Source organism: Arachis hypogaea, chromosome 3, assembly GCF_003086295.3.
Source record: "Arachis hypogaea cultivar Tifrunner chromosome 3, arahy.Tifrunner.gnm2.J5K5, whole genome shotgun sequence".
NCBI lineage: Eukaryota > Viridiplantae > Streptophyta > Magnoliopsida > Fabales > Fabaceae > Arachis > Arachis hypogaea.
The window spans coordinates 125,481,218-125,499,331 of record NC_092038.1 but is presented as its reverse complement, the minus strand read 5'-3'; the positions used below and the strand labels follow the sequence as shown (position 1 = coordinate 125,499,331).

Sequence of the window (18,114 nt, the reverse complement as noted above, 5' to 3'; positions counted from 1 at the left end):
TTTTACGAATTTTTTAATTCTGTAAGTCGAGGACTAATCCACCATATATCAATACTCTATTTATTAAGAGTTTGTCGCTAACTAAAGGATTGTTATACACAGTCACACAAGACGAAATTCGAACTCCAAATACATACTTAAGCAGACAAATAAGATAACATTCAACTAATCTAAATTAATTAAAATAAATATTAATTATTTTTAATATTTTTAAATTGTAAAATATTTATAATAATAATTACTATATATATTTTTTATTTAAATTTTAATAATTTTTTTATATAATTGTATGTATTACTATTACCCGTGCAGACACGGGAAGATCCACTAGCAGCATGCAAAAAGTCAAAATCCCATTGCATCACTGTTTGGATTCTATTATAAATAGTTCGTGAGTTGCCGCTGCTCGTGGTTGGTATCTTCGTCGCAGAGAGTTCAACAAGAAGCGCCACCTCGCATAGCACAGGTCACTCATCTTCTTCCCTTTTCTCACTTCTTTTCTTCTAATTAAAATTAATGTTCTCACACCTGATAATCTAATATGCGTGATGATAATCATAGGGGAAATCAAAGGAACAAGCTTATTCCTTTTTATCTCTTCTGAAATATCTGTGTAGTTTTTTTACTTAAAATTAGTTGTTTAATCGTTACCAGCATTTCACGTTTCTATGATGGAACTCTATGTTCTCAACTGTTGGAAGAGCGTAATAACCTGTATTTCTTGTATAGTTTCCTCATGTTAGTTTGAGATTGATGATGTTTAATTGCATGTGATGGATTTTGAAAGATAATGAGTGCTGAAGAAGCCAATAAAGATTGCCTAGCGTGGGCTGCAAGAGATTCATCTGGAGTCCTATCACCTTACAAATTCAGTCGCAGGCATGTCATCTTATATTTTGTTCAATCAAAGTGAATCTTTTTTCAAGGGACACCAATTTCCTCCTTTTTCCCATTTATATAAAATCCCCAATTCAACCAAACATGGAGGCACAGAATAGTTCCTTAAGATTTGAAAGACACGAATTTGTTCCTCAGTAGACAAGTTCTTCCCTCTTCATTTTAGCGGATATATTAGTCTTTCGTATATATGTACGCATTTTTTATGGAACGACTCATCTTTCACCTTTTATCTTTTTTTTTTCAAATAATAAGCATAAATTTGTCATTTTGAAATCTTGAGGGGAGTTTTTTCTTTTTTCCACTCTCTCTTTTCTGGTCAGGAACGAGATTTAGGGTTTACTCTGTATTCTTTTTTGGCTCTTTATTTTCATTTTATTGGGGGGAAGGGTGATGGTTTATCAGGTTTTGCTTTTGGTTTGAAGTTGTACCAACTAATTATTTGCTTGATTTCTTGATCACATGGCAAATGATGGTTGCTCAGGGCTCTTGGGAATGATGATGTTCACATAAAAATTACCCACTGTGGGGTTTGTTATGCTGATGTTGTTTGGACTAGGAATAAACATGGTGACTCCAAATATCCTGTAGTACCTGGGTAAGTTGGCTGATTTTGCTGTATATAGAAATGAATAGCCTATTTATTTAGACTGATCTTTTTGCAATATTTTGTTTGTCAGACATGAGATTGCCGGGGTTGTGGAAAAAGTTGGTTCTAGTGTCCAGCGTTTCAAAGTTGGTGACCATGTTGGAGTAGGGACTTATGTCAACTCATGCAGGGATTGTGAGTATTGTAATGACAGACAAGAAGTTCATTGTGTGAAGGGAGCAGTTTATACCTTCAATGGCGTTGATGTTGATGGAACAATTACAAAAGGAGGATATTCAAGTTACATAGTAGTCCATGAAAGGTGAATTTAGAAGATGCTAGTTACTTGTTATATCTATTATGAATTATTGAATTCTGTCTTTGGCTTCCTGAAATCTCTTTCAATGATGTATACATGTTTGGTCTTCTGTTGACAGGTACTGTTATGTGATACCCAAGAATTACCCATTGGCTTCAGCTGCTCCACTGCTATGTGCTGGAATCACTGTTTACAGTCCCATGATGCGCCACAAAATGAATCAACCTGGCAAGTCTCTAGCAGTGATTGGTCTTGGTGGTCTTGGTCATATGGCAGTGAAATTTGGAAAGGCATTCGGGTTGAATGTAACAGTTATCAGCACCAGTGTATCCAAGAAAGAAGAGGCCCTGAGCCTACTCGGTGCAGATAAATTTGTTGTTTCAACTGATAAAGAGCAAATGGCGGTAAGAATTTCACCGAACATGTATCAAGTAACCTTTTCCTTAGATCATGAAGACACTATTGAGTTATCAATTCTGCTGCTTCATTTTTCTGTAAAAAATCAACACGGATGAGAATTATTATTTCCTATGCAGGCACTGGCTAAGTCTTTTGACTTTATAATTGATGCGGCTTCTGGTGATCATCCGTTTGATCCTTACATGGCACTGTTGAAGATATCTGGTGCTATGGTCCTGGTTGGGTTCCCTAGTGAAGTCAAATTCAGCCCTGCTAACCTTATTCTTGGTATGTATAGCTTTTCAGAGTATAGAAAATTCTGTTAGAATGGTGCAATATTTTGTTTATGCATACTCTCACTTAAATAAATAAGCTTATCTTGGTAGCTTAAAGCAGTGTTAGGAACCGGTGTAAATGCATAATCTTGTTGGCAGGTATGAGAACCATATCGGGGAGTGTTACTGGTGGCACAAAAGAGACACAAGAGATGATTGACTTCTGTGCCGCAAATGGAATTCACCCAAGCATAGAAGTGGTTCCAATAGAGTATGCAAATCAAGCTCTTGAGAGAATGATAAATAGGGATGTGAAATATCGGTTTGTTATAGATATTCAAAACTCCCTAAAATAGGTCCAAAGAAATGAGTATACATGGTTGTGGACCGACCTCTTTTTATATACATGTTGGAAGATTTGGATAAATATATCATATTTTCTAGTCGGCTTTTGAGTTTCTATTTCTCCGCTCCTCACATGGTTTCAAATCAGTAAGGACTGAAGTTGAGGACTGCGAATTTTGAATGTCTGGGACATGTTGAGAACTAGAAAAATAATTCCTGTGGTTTTATTATCATATCTCATAAGTAAAAGATTCTAACTATTTTCTGGCAACCATATTATTATTATTATTATTATTTGAAGGCGGTCTCATTTGATACGTTTATATACTGCAACTGCTCCAACTGGCATGGGGAGTTTACCATGGACTTCAGTTGGTATGATTAATAGGAACCACCTTGGGAAACAAGAATCCAGCATATTCTGACAGAAGGAAACAGTTGTGCAGATTGGCTGGCTACCCAAGCAGAGTTTCAAATTCGAATATGGGTTCACCTTCTTAGATAATCCACCACTAGAGAATAGAGCTAGCCAAGATGTAACCCCTTCAACCTTAGATTCTCTTTTCTCTTGGGCCTAGGCCCGGTTAGGTCACCAAGACAAAAAATATGCTGGCATGCGATCCACGTTGATTAGTAGTACTACAACCGTTATTCGTCAACGTCAACGCCCTATGGCTATTAACAGGTAAGAATGTGGTGGCTTGCAATCTCCAAGGGTAATGTGTGTTTTGAGTTTCCAGAATCTAAGTAACTCGTTACATAAACTTGCTAACGATGCTGTTATCCATCTTGTTGATATTGATAATCCCTTATGGATCCTCCTTATCATTCAACTTCACCAGTTTTGATCCCAACAACAAGGACATAGTGTATGAGCAATCTGCATCACCAGTGACACCATCAATCCAACTCACAAGAAACCGGAAAGACGCTACCCTGGGTAGCAGCACTGGTCGTGCCACTTACTACCAACCCATGCACCTGTGGGACAAAGCTTCAAGGAATCTCACACACTTCACAACCCATTTCTCCTTCATCATTGACTCCCAGAATCGAACTAACTATGCAGATGGCTTCGCATTCTTTCTTGCCCCTAACGGCTCGAAGCTCCCGAATGCGGGGGGAGGCACCTTGGGTCTCGTACCGAATAATCAGACACTCAACGCAACTGAAAACCCTTTTGTGGCTGTGGAGTTTGATATCTTCTCAAATGTTGAATGGGATCCACCAGCAGAACATGTCGGCATTGACATCAACTCAATGAGGTCTGCAGCTAACGTCACATGGTTCGCTGCGGATAGCATCATGCAAGGGAAGCTCAATCAGGCTTGGATCAGTTACGATGCTACTTCCCTCAATCTGAGTGTCACCTTCACTGGCTCTAACAATGGCACCACACTGCTGCAACATCTATCTGCCATAGTGGACTTGAGAACTTATCTTCCCGAACATGTTACCTTTGGATTCTCAGGTGCCACAGGAACTTCATTTGCTATACATCAAATTCTTTCATGGGATTTCAACTCGACTTTGCAAGAACTACAAGTCATTGTAAAGCCCCCAGCAATGTCTCCAAGCTACCCACATGTAGTTACCAAAAAGAAGAAAGAGGCCAACAACACAGGACTAGCAGTAGGATTGGCCATGGGCGGGGTGGTTGTGGTTTTGGGTTTGGGCTTGGTTTCGTTTAAATTGTGGAAGAAAGGAAGTGATGATGAAGAGGAAGATGATCAAGATTTTGAGGAGCATATGGGGGAGGATTTTGGAAGGGGAACCGGGCCTAAAAGGTATTCATATGCTGAATTAGCACGTGCAGCGGATAATTTCAAAGATGAGAACAAGCTTGGTCAGGGTGGATTTGGAGGTGTCTATAGAGGGTACCTTAAAGATATCAACTCCTATGTTGCTATCAAGAGGGTGTCAGAACATTCTCATCAAGGAATAAAGGAATTCGCATCGGAAGTAAAGATCATTAGCCGGCTTAGGCACCGAAATCTTGTGCAACTGATTGGTTGGTGTCCGAAAAGGAAGAAGCTCTTGCTTGTATATGAGTACATGCCTAATGGAAGCTTAGATGTTCATCTTTTCAACAAGCAGAATCTGCTGAGATGGACAGTTAGATACAACATAGCTCGAGGCTTGGCGGCCGCACTGCTATACTTGCACGAAGAATGGGAACAATGTGTTGTCCATAGGGACATCAAATCAAGCAACATCATGCTGGATTCAGAGTTCAATGCCAAACTTGGGGATTTTGGGCTAGCAAGGCTTGTTGACCATGCAAAAGGCGCGCAAACCACGGCTCTAGCCGGTACTCTGGGCTACATGGCTCCCGAATGCAATACCACATTCAGGGCTACTAAAGAATCAGATGTGTACAGTTTTGGAGTTGTGGCATTGGAGATAGCGTGTGGAAGGAAACCCATCAAATATAATGCTCCGGAAAGGGAAATCAATATTGTAGAATGGGTGTGGGGTCTCTATGGAAGTGGAAGAATTCTTGAAGCAGCTGATGAAAGGCTAGATGGAGATTTTGTGGAGGAACAAATGAAATGCTTGATGGTTGTTGGGCTGTGGTGTGCTCACCCTGATCATAGACGCAGGCCTTCAATGAGGCAAGCAATTCAAGTGCTTAACTTTGAAGCTCCATTACCCACTCTTCCATTGAGTTTGCCTGTCCCTACCTATGTTCACCCGTCTTCTAATTTAGCTCCATTCAGCATAGACAATTCTTCAGGGGATGTCCAATACCAGACCATGAGCTCCAGCTCAAACTCAAACACAACCTCCTCCGGTGTCACCACAACTTCTGATGATGGATCTCCCTCTAAGTCACTTCTATACTCGTGGTAACATACGTTAATGCAGTAAAGTGAATGTTTCTTCTGTCTTTTCTTTCTTTCTTTGCATAGTGGATTTTTCACTTGCTTTCTTTTTTTGGGGTTGTGATGATCTTCATCTAATAATTAAGGCCCTATGAACCATGTAACTTGAAATAATTGTGATTTAATTTCTATACAGAAATTTATGAAAGAATATGTTATATGAATATTCTAAGGAAATCAACAAAAAATCTACTAATACAAATAATACAGAGACACATAACTGATAAGTCTTGAAACTTAAAAGATAAGGATAGGTGGTTAAGTGGTTATGTGGTTTGACTGAGGGAGGATGCCCCTTTAGGTGATTGAGTATAATAGGTGTTTCCGGGATAGTCTTCTTGAGATTATGTGTTGTTTGTAATTTGTCTAAACAATTCTCCACTTTGGGTCGATAGTCCTAACAATAATCCAAAAAAAATCTAACTTTATTAAAGACGGATGAGAACAAAGGTCATATGCAAATTATATATAATACTCAACATAATTAACTAATTAAATGAAAGTGAAATATTGACACAGAAAGTTAATAAATCATGTCCAAATTAACAGTAGAATAGAATATGGACGCTTTAAAAAAAATGTTTCCTCATAACATATTATCATCACCTTCAAGTTTTATCCTCATCTAAACAGATTAGTAGAATAAACAATGAAGAAGAAAGTTCTAGGCAGTTCTTGGGATAGGATATATATACTGAAAGAACTATTCAATCTAACCATCTAAGTGCATTCGGCAAGAGTCTATTCATCCCTAAGACTTTGGCAGTTCTTGGCACAACAATGGTTGGAGAAGGGAAACAATCACTGAGCAAACTATATCATAATTAGGTGTTAGGTACTAAAAATATTTGAACCTTCATTATTGTAGTTGCGTCATGGATGATGTAGTCTAAGAATAGAGGGTGGAATCTTCTTGCAAAAGTATTAAGTTGACAGAAATGAACATAATTTGCACTCGGCTTATATAGCTAATTGTTAAGAATATATCGATATAGAAGACCAATTCAGAATTGGCTATTCTAATGAGATCATAGTAAGATGGTTTCATTTCGATGGAATTAGAGTAATATTTTAGCGCATTGTGTGTAAAGCAAAATACTTTGCTATGGAAGCTGAGAATCTGATGGTAACATATTGGTCATCACGAAAAGTATCTGTCAACGAGTGCAGATAGATTCGCAACACTTTGGTACCGTTACTGTAACTAGCAGTGAAGGCAAATTACCTCTGGAAACTCAACCTTCATCCAAGGATCATGAACTTTGTGTGGAGATTGATGAGGAACTGCCTCCCAACAAAGCTTAATCTTCAAAGGAGAGGTAAGGATTGTCTAGCTCTTTGTCCTATCGGAGAGAGGAATCTGATTTGCACTTGTTTAGAGATTGTGATTTCGCCCAAAGATTTTGGGTTTTGATATCCCTTACTTTAAAGGCCAGAGATGGAGAACCAGGCGAGTCTTAAAGCATGGGTTAAAGATATGCTAAAGGTTCTAGATAGAGACCAAAGAGGTTTTTTTTTGCACCTGTTTGCATGCTATCTGGAAAGCTAGAAATGCCTTAGTTTTTTAGTATAAACATTGATTTGGCCGAGTTAGTAGAGCTAGCAAAAAAGAATTTTGTGGATTATGGCCTGGCTATTTCAGCTGCAACTTTCAGAACCACAATCTCAAGTAGAGAAAATGAGGGCGGAAACTCCTCATGGTTGGCTCCTCCTCCAAATTCTCTGAAGATTAATACAGATGCTGCACTTGTGGCAAAAAAGATGGCTGGTGCAGGGGCTGTGGCCAGGGATTCGGATGGCATCATTCTTGCTGCAGCAACTTGGAGAATTGATTCAAGTGTGGAACCTCATGAAGCCAAAGCTCAAGCTTATTTTTTAGGTATGCAATTAGAGAAATACTGCTGGTTTTTGGATAGTGTGCTTGAATGTGATAGCTCTGAAGTGATTCTAGCTCGAAAGAATGCAAGGGTGGGGGGCAATTATTTTGGTTCTTGTATAGCTGATTGTTTAAACTTGATTAGCAGCTTTAGATCAGTGAGTTTTTTGCATGTAAAGAGGGAGGGAAATAAAGTGGCACATAGTTTAGCTAACTTTGCTCTTACCAGTCCTAATTTGTTAGGCTGGAGGAAGCACCTGACCATATTTGTATTTTGGTATCTTTGGATTGTCTTAGTCCAATGATGGTTAATCAGTAAAGGATTACCATTTTCAAAAAAAATGTTAGGCAACAGTCAAATTCCGTGAACTATTCAATCACATATTCAATAGACCTCAAGTTGTTGATATCAATACCCACATGTTAGGTGATGGATCCCAATCATTGATTAATGATTTTATTTAGGATAGTTCCTCTTTTTTTATTTTGATGACTTCTTATTGAAACCAAGAAATGCTTGGTCCTTGATACTGGTTATTTTAAACTGACTTCCAAAAAGTAATATTCATTATCAAAAGAAATAAAGGCAGGATAAAGACCTCAGTCGGATGAACATTCTTTGTTGTGGTGCATAAATTTTTTGTTCCACCATCAGAGAGTAAAATAAAAATTAACGCGGAAGGAAACCTATCAAATATAATGCTCGGGAAGCGGAAATGAATATTGTAGAATGGGTGTGGGGTCTCTATGGAAGTGTAAGAATTCTTGAAGCAGCAGATGAAAGGCTCGATGGAGATTTTGTGGAGGAAGAAATGAAATGCTTGATGGTTGTTGGGTCTTCAATAAGACATGCCATTCAAGTTCTCAATTCTGAACCTTCCTTACCCACTCTTCCATCCAAATTGCCAGTACAAATCTGGTGGAAAAAATCAACAAGGTTCAAATAAGAATCTGTCTAACAACAGAAGCACTAAAAATAATTTTTTCACAACCTATGCAATTAAATAGGCAATATCAAAGATACTCCAAGCAACAAATATAATGGCAGAAATTAAATAGTCAGACACTAGAATTTTAACGTGAGAAAATCCTAAAAGAAGGACAAAAAATCTACGAGAGCTAGATCAGTAAAATCTTTTACTATCAGAATAATGGTTACACAAACAGTCTTCCTAGTGACACTAGGGCATCTCAACAATCAACAAAATACATCATTAAAACGAATGGAATCAACATAATCTCTCCACAAAGTAGGTATCTCAAATCAAACAAAAGAAAAGGAAATACAACTAGCAAGTTATATCCTAATGTTCATCTCTACACCAGAAATAATATAATAAAATTTCATAAAAAATGAAGCAAGTTTACCGGTTCAATCGAATCAAAATTTGCTTGCCTTCCCCCCCCCCATTCTTCTTCTCTTCGACGCTCAAGCAAGTTCTCATTTTTTTCTTTTCAAAAAAAATTAAAAAGAAAGCTTCTCATCCTCTCTCATGGCTTTCTCATGGCTTATACGCCACTTTCTTTCATTCTTTATTTATATCATTTATTTATTTATTTAAGTTGTGTGGGCCCCACTTTAGATTGGGGACCCACCAACAAATCTCTCTCTCACCAACTCAAGTGGGAATAGACTGCTCTATTAAGCCCGCTTCTCTTTGCAGGAATCAAGCTTCACTGCAGGTAAATCCTTAGTCATCATATCTGAACTATTTTTATCAGTATATATCTTCTCAAGTACATATGATTTCATCTCAAGCGCTTGACGTATCCAATGATATCTCACCTTTATGTGTTTTGATCTGGAATGAAACGTCGGATTCTTGCTAAGATGGATAGCACTCTGACTGTCACAAAATAACACAAACTTCTCTCGATTGATGCCTAACTCTTGTAGAAATTTTTTCATCCATAAGAGTTCTTTAGAAGCTTCACCAATAGCAATATATTTTGCCTCTATAGTAGACAAAGCAACACATTTTTAAAGTCGAGATTGTCACGACAGAGCTCTCCCTGCAAAAGTCATCATATAACAAGAAGTAGACTTTCTTGAATCAAGATCCCCAGCCATATTTGCATCTGTGTAACCATCCAACACAGGTTGCCCACTCCCAAAGTATAAACAAACTCTGGAAGTACCATTAAGGTATCTGAGAATCCACTTCATTGTTTGCCACTGTTCCTTGCCAGGATTAGAGAGAAATCGACTAACAACTCCAACGGCATGAGCAATATCTGGCCTGGTGCAAACCATAGCATACATCAAACTGCCAACTGAAGATGCATATGGAATCTTCTTCATTTCTGATTTCTCTTTCTTACTTGTAGGGCGTTGCTGTAAACTCAACTTGAAATGACTAGCAAGTGGAGTACTAACAGGTTTGGAATTACTCATGCTAAACCTCTCTAAAACCTTCTCAATGTACTTCTACTACGACAACCACAGTTTTCCATTCTTCTTGTCACGAGTGATACTCATGCCAAGGATTTTTTTTGCAGGACCCAATTCCTTCATAGCAAAGGATCTGTTCAAGTCTTTCTTAAGACTTTCAATCTTCTTAGTGTCATGACCAACAATCAACATGTCATCAATATAATATAAAGCAAGAGAATTATAAAATCACCATCAGAGAATTTCTTAATATACACACAATGATCAGAAGAAGTCTTACTATATCCATGATCTTTCATGAAGGAATCAAACTTCGTGTACCACTGCCTTGGCGCTTGCTTCAGCCTATATAAGCTCTTATTCAACTTGCATACAAGATGCTTTTTTCCTTTAACCTCGAAATTCTCTAGTTGCTCCATGCAAATTTTTTTTATCTATGTCACCGTGAAGGAATGCAGAACTTCACATCAAGCTACTCAACCTCTAAATTCAAGATAGCCACCAATGCAAACACAATTCGAATAGAGGACATCTTCACAACTGGAGAGAAAACCTCCTCAAAATCAATACCTTTATTTTGCTCAATGGCTTTCACAATCAATCGAGCTTTGTACTTTGGCCGTGAGACATTTTCATCTGCTTTCAGTTTGAACACCCATTTATTCTTAAATGCTCTTTTACCCTTCGGTAGCATCACCAATTCAAAAGTATGATTCTCATGCAAGGATTTCATTTCTTCTTGCATGGCTTTCAACCAATCTTCCTTATGCTCATCAGACATAGTTTTCTGGAAGCTCTCTGACTCCCCAGTCTCAGCGTTCATCACATACTCATGAGGAGAGTATTTTTGAGAAGGATGACGCTTTCTAATAGATCTTCTCAATTTAGGCTTCACTGGTGGTTTAGGTGGAACTTCAACATCTGGTGGAACTTCTGCATCTGACACTTCAAGTTGAGGGGTAGGTTCATCATGCAAATCATCACCATCATTATCAACTTGTACATCTCTCCCATCAACAGAAGGTCTAGTGGAAGGACCAGGTTTATCATCAGCAGAACGTCTAATAGTTATTGTTGACTTATATGTCTTCTCCAAGTCTTCAATAGTTTGGTCTTCAAGAAAACTCACATCTCGACTTCTAATTATCTTCTTGCTCACCGGATCCCATAATCTGTAACCAAAGTCTTCGTGACCATAACCCATGAAGATACATTGCTTTGACTTTCCATCAAGTTTAGACCTTTCATCTCTTAGAATGTGAACAAACGTCCTGCAGCTGAACACTCGCAAGTGACTATAGGAGACATCTTTTCCTCTCCAAACTTTCTCTGGAACATCACCATTAAGTGGAATTGAAGGAGAAAGGTTGATAAGATCTACTGCAGCTCTCATCGCTTCACCCCAAAAGGATTTAGGCAACTTTGCATGAGAGAGCATACACCTGAATCTATTATTGATAGTGCGATTCATTCTCTCTGCAACTTCATTATGTTGAGGAGTCTTAAGAACCGTCTTCTCAAGCTTGATCCCATGTCCTTTACAATATTCTTCAAACGGACCCCTGTATTCACCACTATTATCTACTCGAACACATTTCAATTTTCTTCCTGTTTCTCTTTCAACACTTGCATGAAAGTGTTTGAAGATTCCGAGCAACTGGTCTTTAGATTTCAAAACAAAAGCCCACACTTTTTAAGAATAATCATCAATAAAAGTAACAGAATATGATGCACCACCTAGTGTCTTAGCATCTATAGTGCAAACATCAGTGTGAACTAAATCTAGAACATGTGATCTCTTATGGGGTCCAGAATTATAAAATGATACTCTAGCATGCTTTCCAACAAAACAATGAGTGCAAGTATTTAAAGTTGTACCTTTCACGGGAAGTGAGTGCTTCTTGGCTAAGACGCTTAGTCCTTTCTCGCTCAAGTGACCAAGATGTATATGCCACAAATCAGAAGAGGAATCATCAGCTACATTCACATCTTCTTTGCACAACTTTACTTGCAATCGGTAGAGAGTAGTGAGATTGTTGTCTTCTCTAGAAACAATGAGAGCCCCTTTGGTAATCTTGCATTTTTCACTACCAAAGGAAGTGCAATACCCGTCTTGATCCAATGCCTTTACTGAAATAAGATTGAACCGCATATCTGGCGCATGCCTAACATTCTTCAACTGTAACTTGCATCTCATGTTAGTTTCAAGCCACATATCACACATACCAATGATATCACACACTCCTTTATCTCCAATTTGATGTTGCCAAAATTTCCAGAAGTATAGGAATTGAAAAATTTACGTTTCGCAGTGACATGACATGAGGCACCGAAGTCCATAATCCAAGTGGAATCATCACAGATAAAATTCATATAATTTTCATCATATGTGATAAGAACATCTTCATAAATAATAGAAATAGTTTCTTTATCACTATCTTTACCTTTGTCTTCGTTTCTTCCCCTTGATTGTTCTCTTTTCAAGAACTTACAATACCTCTTGATATACCCCGACTTGCCACAATGGTGACAAATGAATCCCTTTCTTGGCTTGTACTTTTCTCTTGACTTGCTTCGACTCTCTGACTTGTCAGAACTGTGAGGTTTTCTACTTTGACTTCTCCCCCATGACTCTGAAACAAGTGCTTCTGATTGGGAGGAGGCATTAGTCAAACCTCGCTCTTTTCTTCTGACTTCTTCATTCAACATGTTCTCTTTAACTATTGCTAACGTCAACTTCCCATTTGGAGCTGAGTTAGTCAGTGTCACAACCAAAAATTCCCAACTATCAAGCAAAGAGCTCAACAACAAGGCTTGCAATTCATCATTTAAAGTGATTTCATTATTTGTCAGTTGGTTCGCCGTCTCCTGAAAAATGCTCAAGTACTCCGACATTGATTTACCTTCAGTATACTTCATATTGACAAGTTTTCTAATCAAGAATGTTTTGTTTTGCACATTCTTCCTCTCATATAACTCCTTCAATTTGTTCCACATCTTCTTGGCATTCGTTTTGGTGTCAACATGTAGATACACACAAAAATCAAGCCGTTGCCTAATCAAAACAACTGCTTTCCGATTCAACTTCTTCCATTTAGGATCGGATTTGGTACCTTTGGATTTATCCCCTTCCACAGGATCATACAAGTCCTTGCTATACAACATATCTTCCATGAGGGTGTTCCAAATCGAGTCATTTTGAGAATTCAGTTTGACCATATTTGGTCCATGAGTATTTTCCTCTATTTAATCAGCATAGAAATAAACAACCAAAGCTCTAGATACCATTTTGTTGGAAAAAATCAACAAAGATTCAAATCTAACAATGGAAGCACCAAAAATAATTTTTCCACAACCTGTGCTATTAAATAGGCAATACCAAAGATACTCGAAGTAACCAATATAATGGCAGATAGACACCAGAATTTTAACGTGGAAAAACCCTCAAAAGAGGGACAAAAAATTCACGGGACCTAGTCCAGTAAAATATTCCACTATCAGAATAATGGGTACACAAACAGTCTTCCTAGTGATACTAGGGCATCTCAACAATCAACAAAATACATAATCAAAACGAATGGAATCAACATAAATCCTCCACAAAGTGGATATCTCAAATCAGAAAAAAAAAAAGACAATACAATTAACAAGTTATATCCTAATGTTCCTCTTTACACCAGAAATAACATAAAAAATGAAACAAGTTTACCAATTCAATCGAATCAAAATTTTTTCACCCTTCTCCCATTCTTCTTCTCTTCGGTGCTCAAGTAAGGCCTCATTTCTTTCTTTTCAAAAAGGGTAAATTTTATAGTACCTATAACTTAGTGTCTAATTTTTTTTTAACTTACTTTTTATAGCAATTTTTAAATATTTAATAATTATTTATTTTATACTTTTAAAATTAAATATTAATTTTTAACTTTTTTGATAAGTTAGACAAACACACACCATAGCAAAAAAAAAGCTTCTCATGCTCTCTCGTGGCTTATACCTACTTTCTTTCATTCTTTTATTTATTTCCTATTTTTATTTATTTAAGTTGTATGGACCCACTTGAGATCCGGGATCTACCAACAAAACCTATCTTAATGATTTCAGAGTGCATTCATCATCATCATCTCTTATAGCTCCTTCTTTAGGGGAAGGGGAAAACCAGAGCGTAAGTTCTAGTTCAAACACAAACACAAATTTCCATTATTTCCATTTTTTTTTTCTTGGTGACGTATATTTCTTTCTTTCTTTTGCATATGTTTCCACTGCCCTTTGTGGACACTATTAATCGCATTTGTCTGTTGCTATATTTTGGTAGCCGTATCTGAACAAGAACTATTTTAAATTTGTGCACAATTGTTATCCAAGAGTACAGGGTTTATAATGCAATTAAAAAAACTGTCATGATTTGAATATTCAATATCCACAAAGTTACAGTAAGAAGAACAGAGGAGAGTAAACTCAATTAACACCATCGGTCTCATTAGCCATATGTCACAACCACCTTAACTAAGTAGCTGGGTAGGATAGAACACGCAGCCAATAAAGTAGTCTCAACTATTTCTGGGGTCTCTTCTATGGTGCCTAAAAAATTCATAAGCACCAAAGAATTTTCCATATTTCTGTAATGCTTTTCGTTTATCCTTGGTTAGCCATAGCAGTAGGAGGGGACATAAGGGACATTGGAAAATAAATATACGTAGACACATTTATGTCAATAGTAACAAAATTAGTCTTATAGCCGGCAAGCCGGGTAGAAATGCATTGCTTCATTATTGAGTTGTACACAGCGAGCCTCGTCAAAGATGAACTTTGTTTTCAAAGACTCAGTAGTAATATATTTGGTAGTCAAACTAAAATTTTAATTTTGGGATACAAAATTTTAGTTTTTTCAGTATTTCTAACAAGTGATGACACCGAAATTAAAATTTTAGTAATATTTTTTTTAAAAGTATTTTTATTTAACTTTTTAAATTCTAAATCTACTCTTCTAAATTTTTATATTTATCTTAAACTAAATATAATATTAAGACATAACTCAATCTAGTATATTTTATATCAAACACAATACAAAAACTTAATTTACTCTGTCTCAATCTTAATCTTCCTTCCAAATGCATGTGCCATCAAAGGAGTTAATAAGGCCGAGGAGGATGGTTGGTGGACACAATGATGCTTGAATCGATCTTGAAGCACTCACTACCCTTTTCTACGAGTTCCTTATTAAATTTCTTATTACAAACTTAGTAATAAATGCTCACTGTCACTGAGTCAATCAACAATAACGTGGAAGCTTATGCACTGCAAAAGAAAAAGAAAACCCATTCAAAGCTACAGCAGAAAATTAAGAGGGAAAGACCACAACACCAAGAAACTAAGTCTTCTCAACCACCGGGTTCATACCACAACTCCCTCTAAGTCGCTTCTCTACTCGCGTCTGTCTTGCTTTCTTCTTCTATGCATTCCCTTGTGATTTGTGACACAAATTCATGAGTAGTAGTCTAGTAGAATTTTGTGTTTGTCAATTACTTTATTTAACCTACAGTGTAATACATAGTAAACTTGTTTCCAGTGTTTAATCCATCTTCATCAATGAGTTTGATATAGTTATTTTTTTTACTTACTTGCAGTCCCTTGCCCATTGCAGCTTTCTTAGAGGGTTCTTGCATTCACTAGATACAATTGAACGAGTCTCCTTAGCCATGGCAGCATCTCATCAACACTACTGTGATAACAACAGTTATCTCCTTTCGTGTTTCACCTTATTCTTTCTAGCTGTAGCATCAAGTGCAGCTCCAATAGCATTCAACTACGAGACATTTAGAAACATGGGAAACACCTTAAATCTTACAGGAGGAGATGCCTCTCTGGACATTAATAATGGAGCACTCAACCTTACTTATTATGGGACTGATAGCCTTGGCAGGGTCAAATATCACAAACTGCTGCATCTTTGGGACAAGAAAACAGGCAAGGCCACAGATTTCACCACACACTTCACCTTCTCCATCAACACACCAAACAAAACCTACAATTCGGATGGCATCACTTTCTATCTTGCTCAGCCCAACTTTCCTCTTCCAACTCCAAGATTTGGCGGCGGCATTGGTCTCCTGTCACGTGCTCAGATGCTTACTCCAAACTACACAAGCAAAGATCATTTTGTGGCAGTAGAATTTGACACCTTTGGCAATGTCGAATGGGATCCCATTCTTGGATATGATCATGTAGGTATTGATATTAATAGTATGGCCACTCCTTACACTCGAGAATGGTTCACTAGCCAGGATGAGAGAAAATATGATGTTGATATCACTTATAATGCTACTTCAAATGTTCTGGCTGTGTTTTTCACTGGATACAAAGATAACATCACAAGGATTAAGCAACAATTATCCACTGATGTGGATCTGAGAGAGCAACTACCAGAATGGGTTGAATTTGGCTTCTCTTCCGCAACCGGTATGTATTATGAGTATCATACTCTTTTCTCGTGGTCCTTCAACTCTACTATGGACTTGGAAGCACACAGCAGGGACAATAATGAAAGAGCAACACACATGGACAACAAGGGTAATCAAAGAAAAACCGGAACAATCATAGGGATTACTATTGGTGCATGTGCTTTAATTGGTGTTTTTGGGCTAGTTTTTCTTATGGGATGGAAGCTGAGGAGGAAAAGAAGAGTGGAGAATGTAATTAACCTTGCAATGGACAGAGATTTTGAGAGAAGCACTGGACCAAGGAGGTTTTCCTATGCAGAACTTTCTAGAGCAACTTATAACTTTGCAAGTGAGCATAAAATTGGTAAGGGGGGTTTTGGGAAGTCTACAGAGGATTTTTGAGAGACCTTAACATGCATGTTGCCATCAAGAGGATATCTCAGGGATCTCAACAAGGTGTGAGGGAGTATGCATCTGAAGTCAAGATCATTAGTCAACTGAGGCATAGGAATTTGGTTCAACTCGTTGGTTGGTGTCATGAGCAGAATGAGCTTCTACTGGTTTATGAGTTCGAGGAAAATGGAAGTTTAGATTCTTATCTGTTCAAAGGTGGGGGGTTATTAAAATGGGAAGTAAGATACAACATTGCTAGAGGTTTGGCTTCAGCTTTATTTTACTTGCATGAAGAGTGGGAGCAGTGTGTGCTTCATAGGGACATCAAACCCAGCAATGTTATGTTGGATTCCAATTTCAATGCAAAGCTTGGAGATTTTGGGTTAGCCAGATTGATGGACCATGAAGCAAGTTCGAAAACAACGAATTTAGCAGGAACATTTGGTTACTTGTCACCGGAAGCTGCAATGAGAGGGAAGACTAGTAAAGAGTCAGATGTATACAGTTATGGAATTGTTGCATTAGAGATAGCATGTGGAAGAAGGGTGGTTGAACAAAATGTGAATGAAGAGCAGATATACTTGGTGGATTGGGTTTGGGAACTGTATGGCAAAGGTGATATACTTAAAGCAGCAGATCCAGGATTAGAGTTGGGAGCATTTGAGGAAGAGGAAATGAAGAGGCTAATGACAGTTGGGCTTTGGTGTACTCACAGTGATTACCTTAAAAGGCCATCAATGAGACAAACACTTCAAGTGCTCTATTTTGAAGTTCCATTGCCAAATCTCCCATCACAGGGTACTGATGCACCTAACTCTGTCAGATCTTTGCTTCCTGGGAATAATAGCCAAACACAGCCTTCAACTTCTTCAAGCAGTAGCTCCTTCACTGTTGGGTCTACACACTCCAACAATAAGGCTTCTAAACTCGTTTCTCCAGCTTCTCAACCTCTACGTACATTCTAAGTTATATCAGTATATCACCTTCAGTTTTTGCTTTTTGATGTTTTAGTTTCCAATTTAAAGTAAAATTCTACACGTGTGCTTGTCTTTCGTACTGAACCAGTTCTCTTTCTCTCTACTCTTATTATTTTCCTTCTCTTGCAACATTGCATTGGAAATTCAAAATGCCATTATCGCATAAAGAATTCTTAACTCACAAGCATAATAATGATTTATGAATTCATAAAGATGGATTTATATTATATTTGTTTTTGTTGTGAATCCATTTTGCAAGCTCATTCAGATATGATTACTCTTCTTTTTATCATGTTTTTGGCTTATTTGACCTGAAATGAGACTCACTTA

General features: G+C 37.6%; 2 protein-coding genes, 1 long non-coding RNA gene and 1 pseudogene across 3 annotated transcripts; 3 read left to right on the top strand and 1 right to left on the bottom strand.

Moving 5' to 3' along the window:
- Positions 1 to 308: 308 nt before the first annotated feature.
- Positions 309 to 3,095, top strand: LOC112791325 (probable cinnamyl alcohol dehydrogenase 1). The gene is made up of 7 exons (XM_025834107.3): positions 309 to 466; positions 788 to 879; positions 1,382 to 1,495; positions 1,578 to 1,808; positions 1,924 to 2,209; positions 2,342 to 2,492; positions 2,639 to 3,095. Exons 2-7 carry the CDS (start codon positions 791 to 793, stop codon positions 2,833 to 2,835), a joined length of 1,068 nt encoding a protein of 355 aa, XP_025689892.1. The 5' UTR covers positions 309 to 466; positions 788 to 790; the 3' UTR covers positions 2,836 to 3,095.
- Positions 3,096 to 3,296: 201 nt separating this feature from the next.
- Positions 3,297 to 5,873, top strand: LOC112791324 (L-type lectin-domain containing receptor kinase IX.1-like). The gene is made up of 2 exons (XM_025834106.2): positions 3,297 to 3,509; positions 3,667 to 5,873. Exons 1-2 carry the CDS (start codon positions 3,439 to 3,441, stop codon positions 5,675 to 5,677), a joined length of 2,082 nt encoding a protein of 693 aa, XP_025689891.1. The 5' UTR covers positions 3,297 to 3,438; the 3' UTR covers positions 5,678 to 5,873.
- Positions 5,874 to 8,119: 2,246 nt separating this feature from the next.
- On the bottom strand, positions 8,120 to 9,073 carry LOC140183867 (uncharacterized). Its single transcript, XR_011880315.1, has 2 exons — positions 8,954 to 9,073; positions 8,120 to 8,501 (listed from the first exon to the last, which is right to left on the bottom strand). It is a non-coding gene; the product is annotated as an uncharacterized lncRNA (long non-coding RNA).
- Positions 9,074 to 15,027: 5,954 nt separating this feature from the next.
- On the top strand, positions 15,028 to 18,008 carry LOC112791323 (L-type lectin-domain containing receptor kinase IX.1-like; annotated as a pseudogene).
- Positions 18,009 to 18,114: the final 106 nt, after the last annotated feature.

Excerpts from the sequence above, each read along its gene's own strand:
- LOC112791325 (XM_025834107.3), top strand. The coding sequence starts at position 791 with ATGAGTGCTGAAGAAGCCAATAAAGATTGCCTAGCGTGGGCTGCAAGA. Across the intron at positions 880-1,381 it reads CCTTACAAATTCAGTCGCAG|GGCTCTTGGGAATGATGATG; the intron begins GCATGTCATCTT and ends ATGGTTGCTCAG. Across the intron at positions 1,496-1,577 it reads AAATATCCTGTAGTACCTGG|ACATGAGATTGCCGGGGTTG; the intron begins GTAAGTTGGCTG and ends TTTGTTTGTCAG.
- LOC112791324 (XM_025834106.2), top strand. The coding sequence starts at position 3,439 with ATGCGATCCACGTTGATTAGTAGTACTACAACCGTTATTCGTCAACGT. Across the intron at positions 3,510-3,666 it reads CGCCCTATGGCTATTAACAG|TTTTGATCCCAACAACAAGG; the intron begins GTAAGAATGTGG and ends CAACTTCACCAG.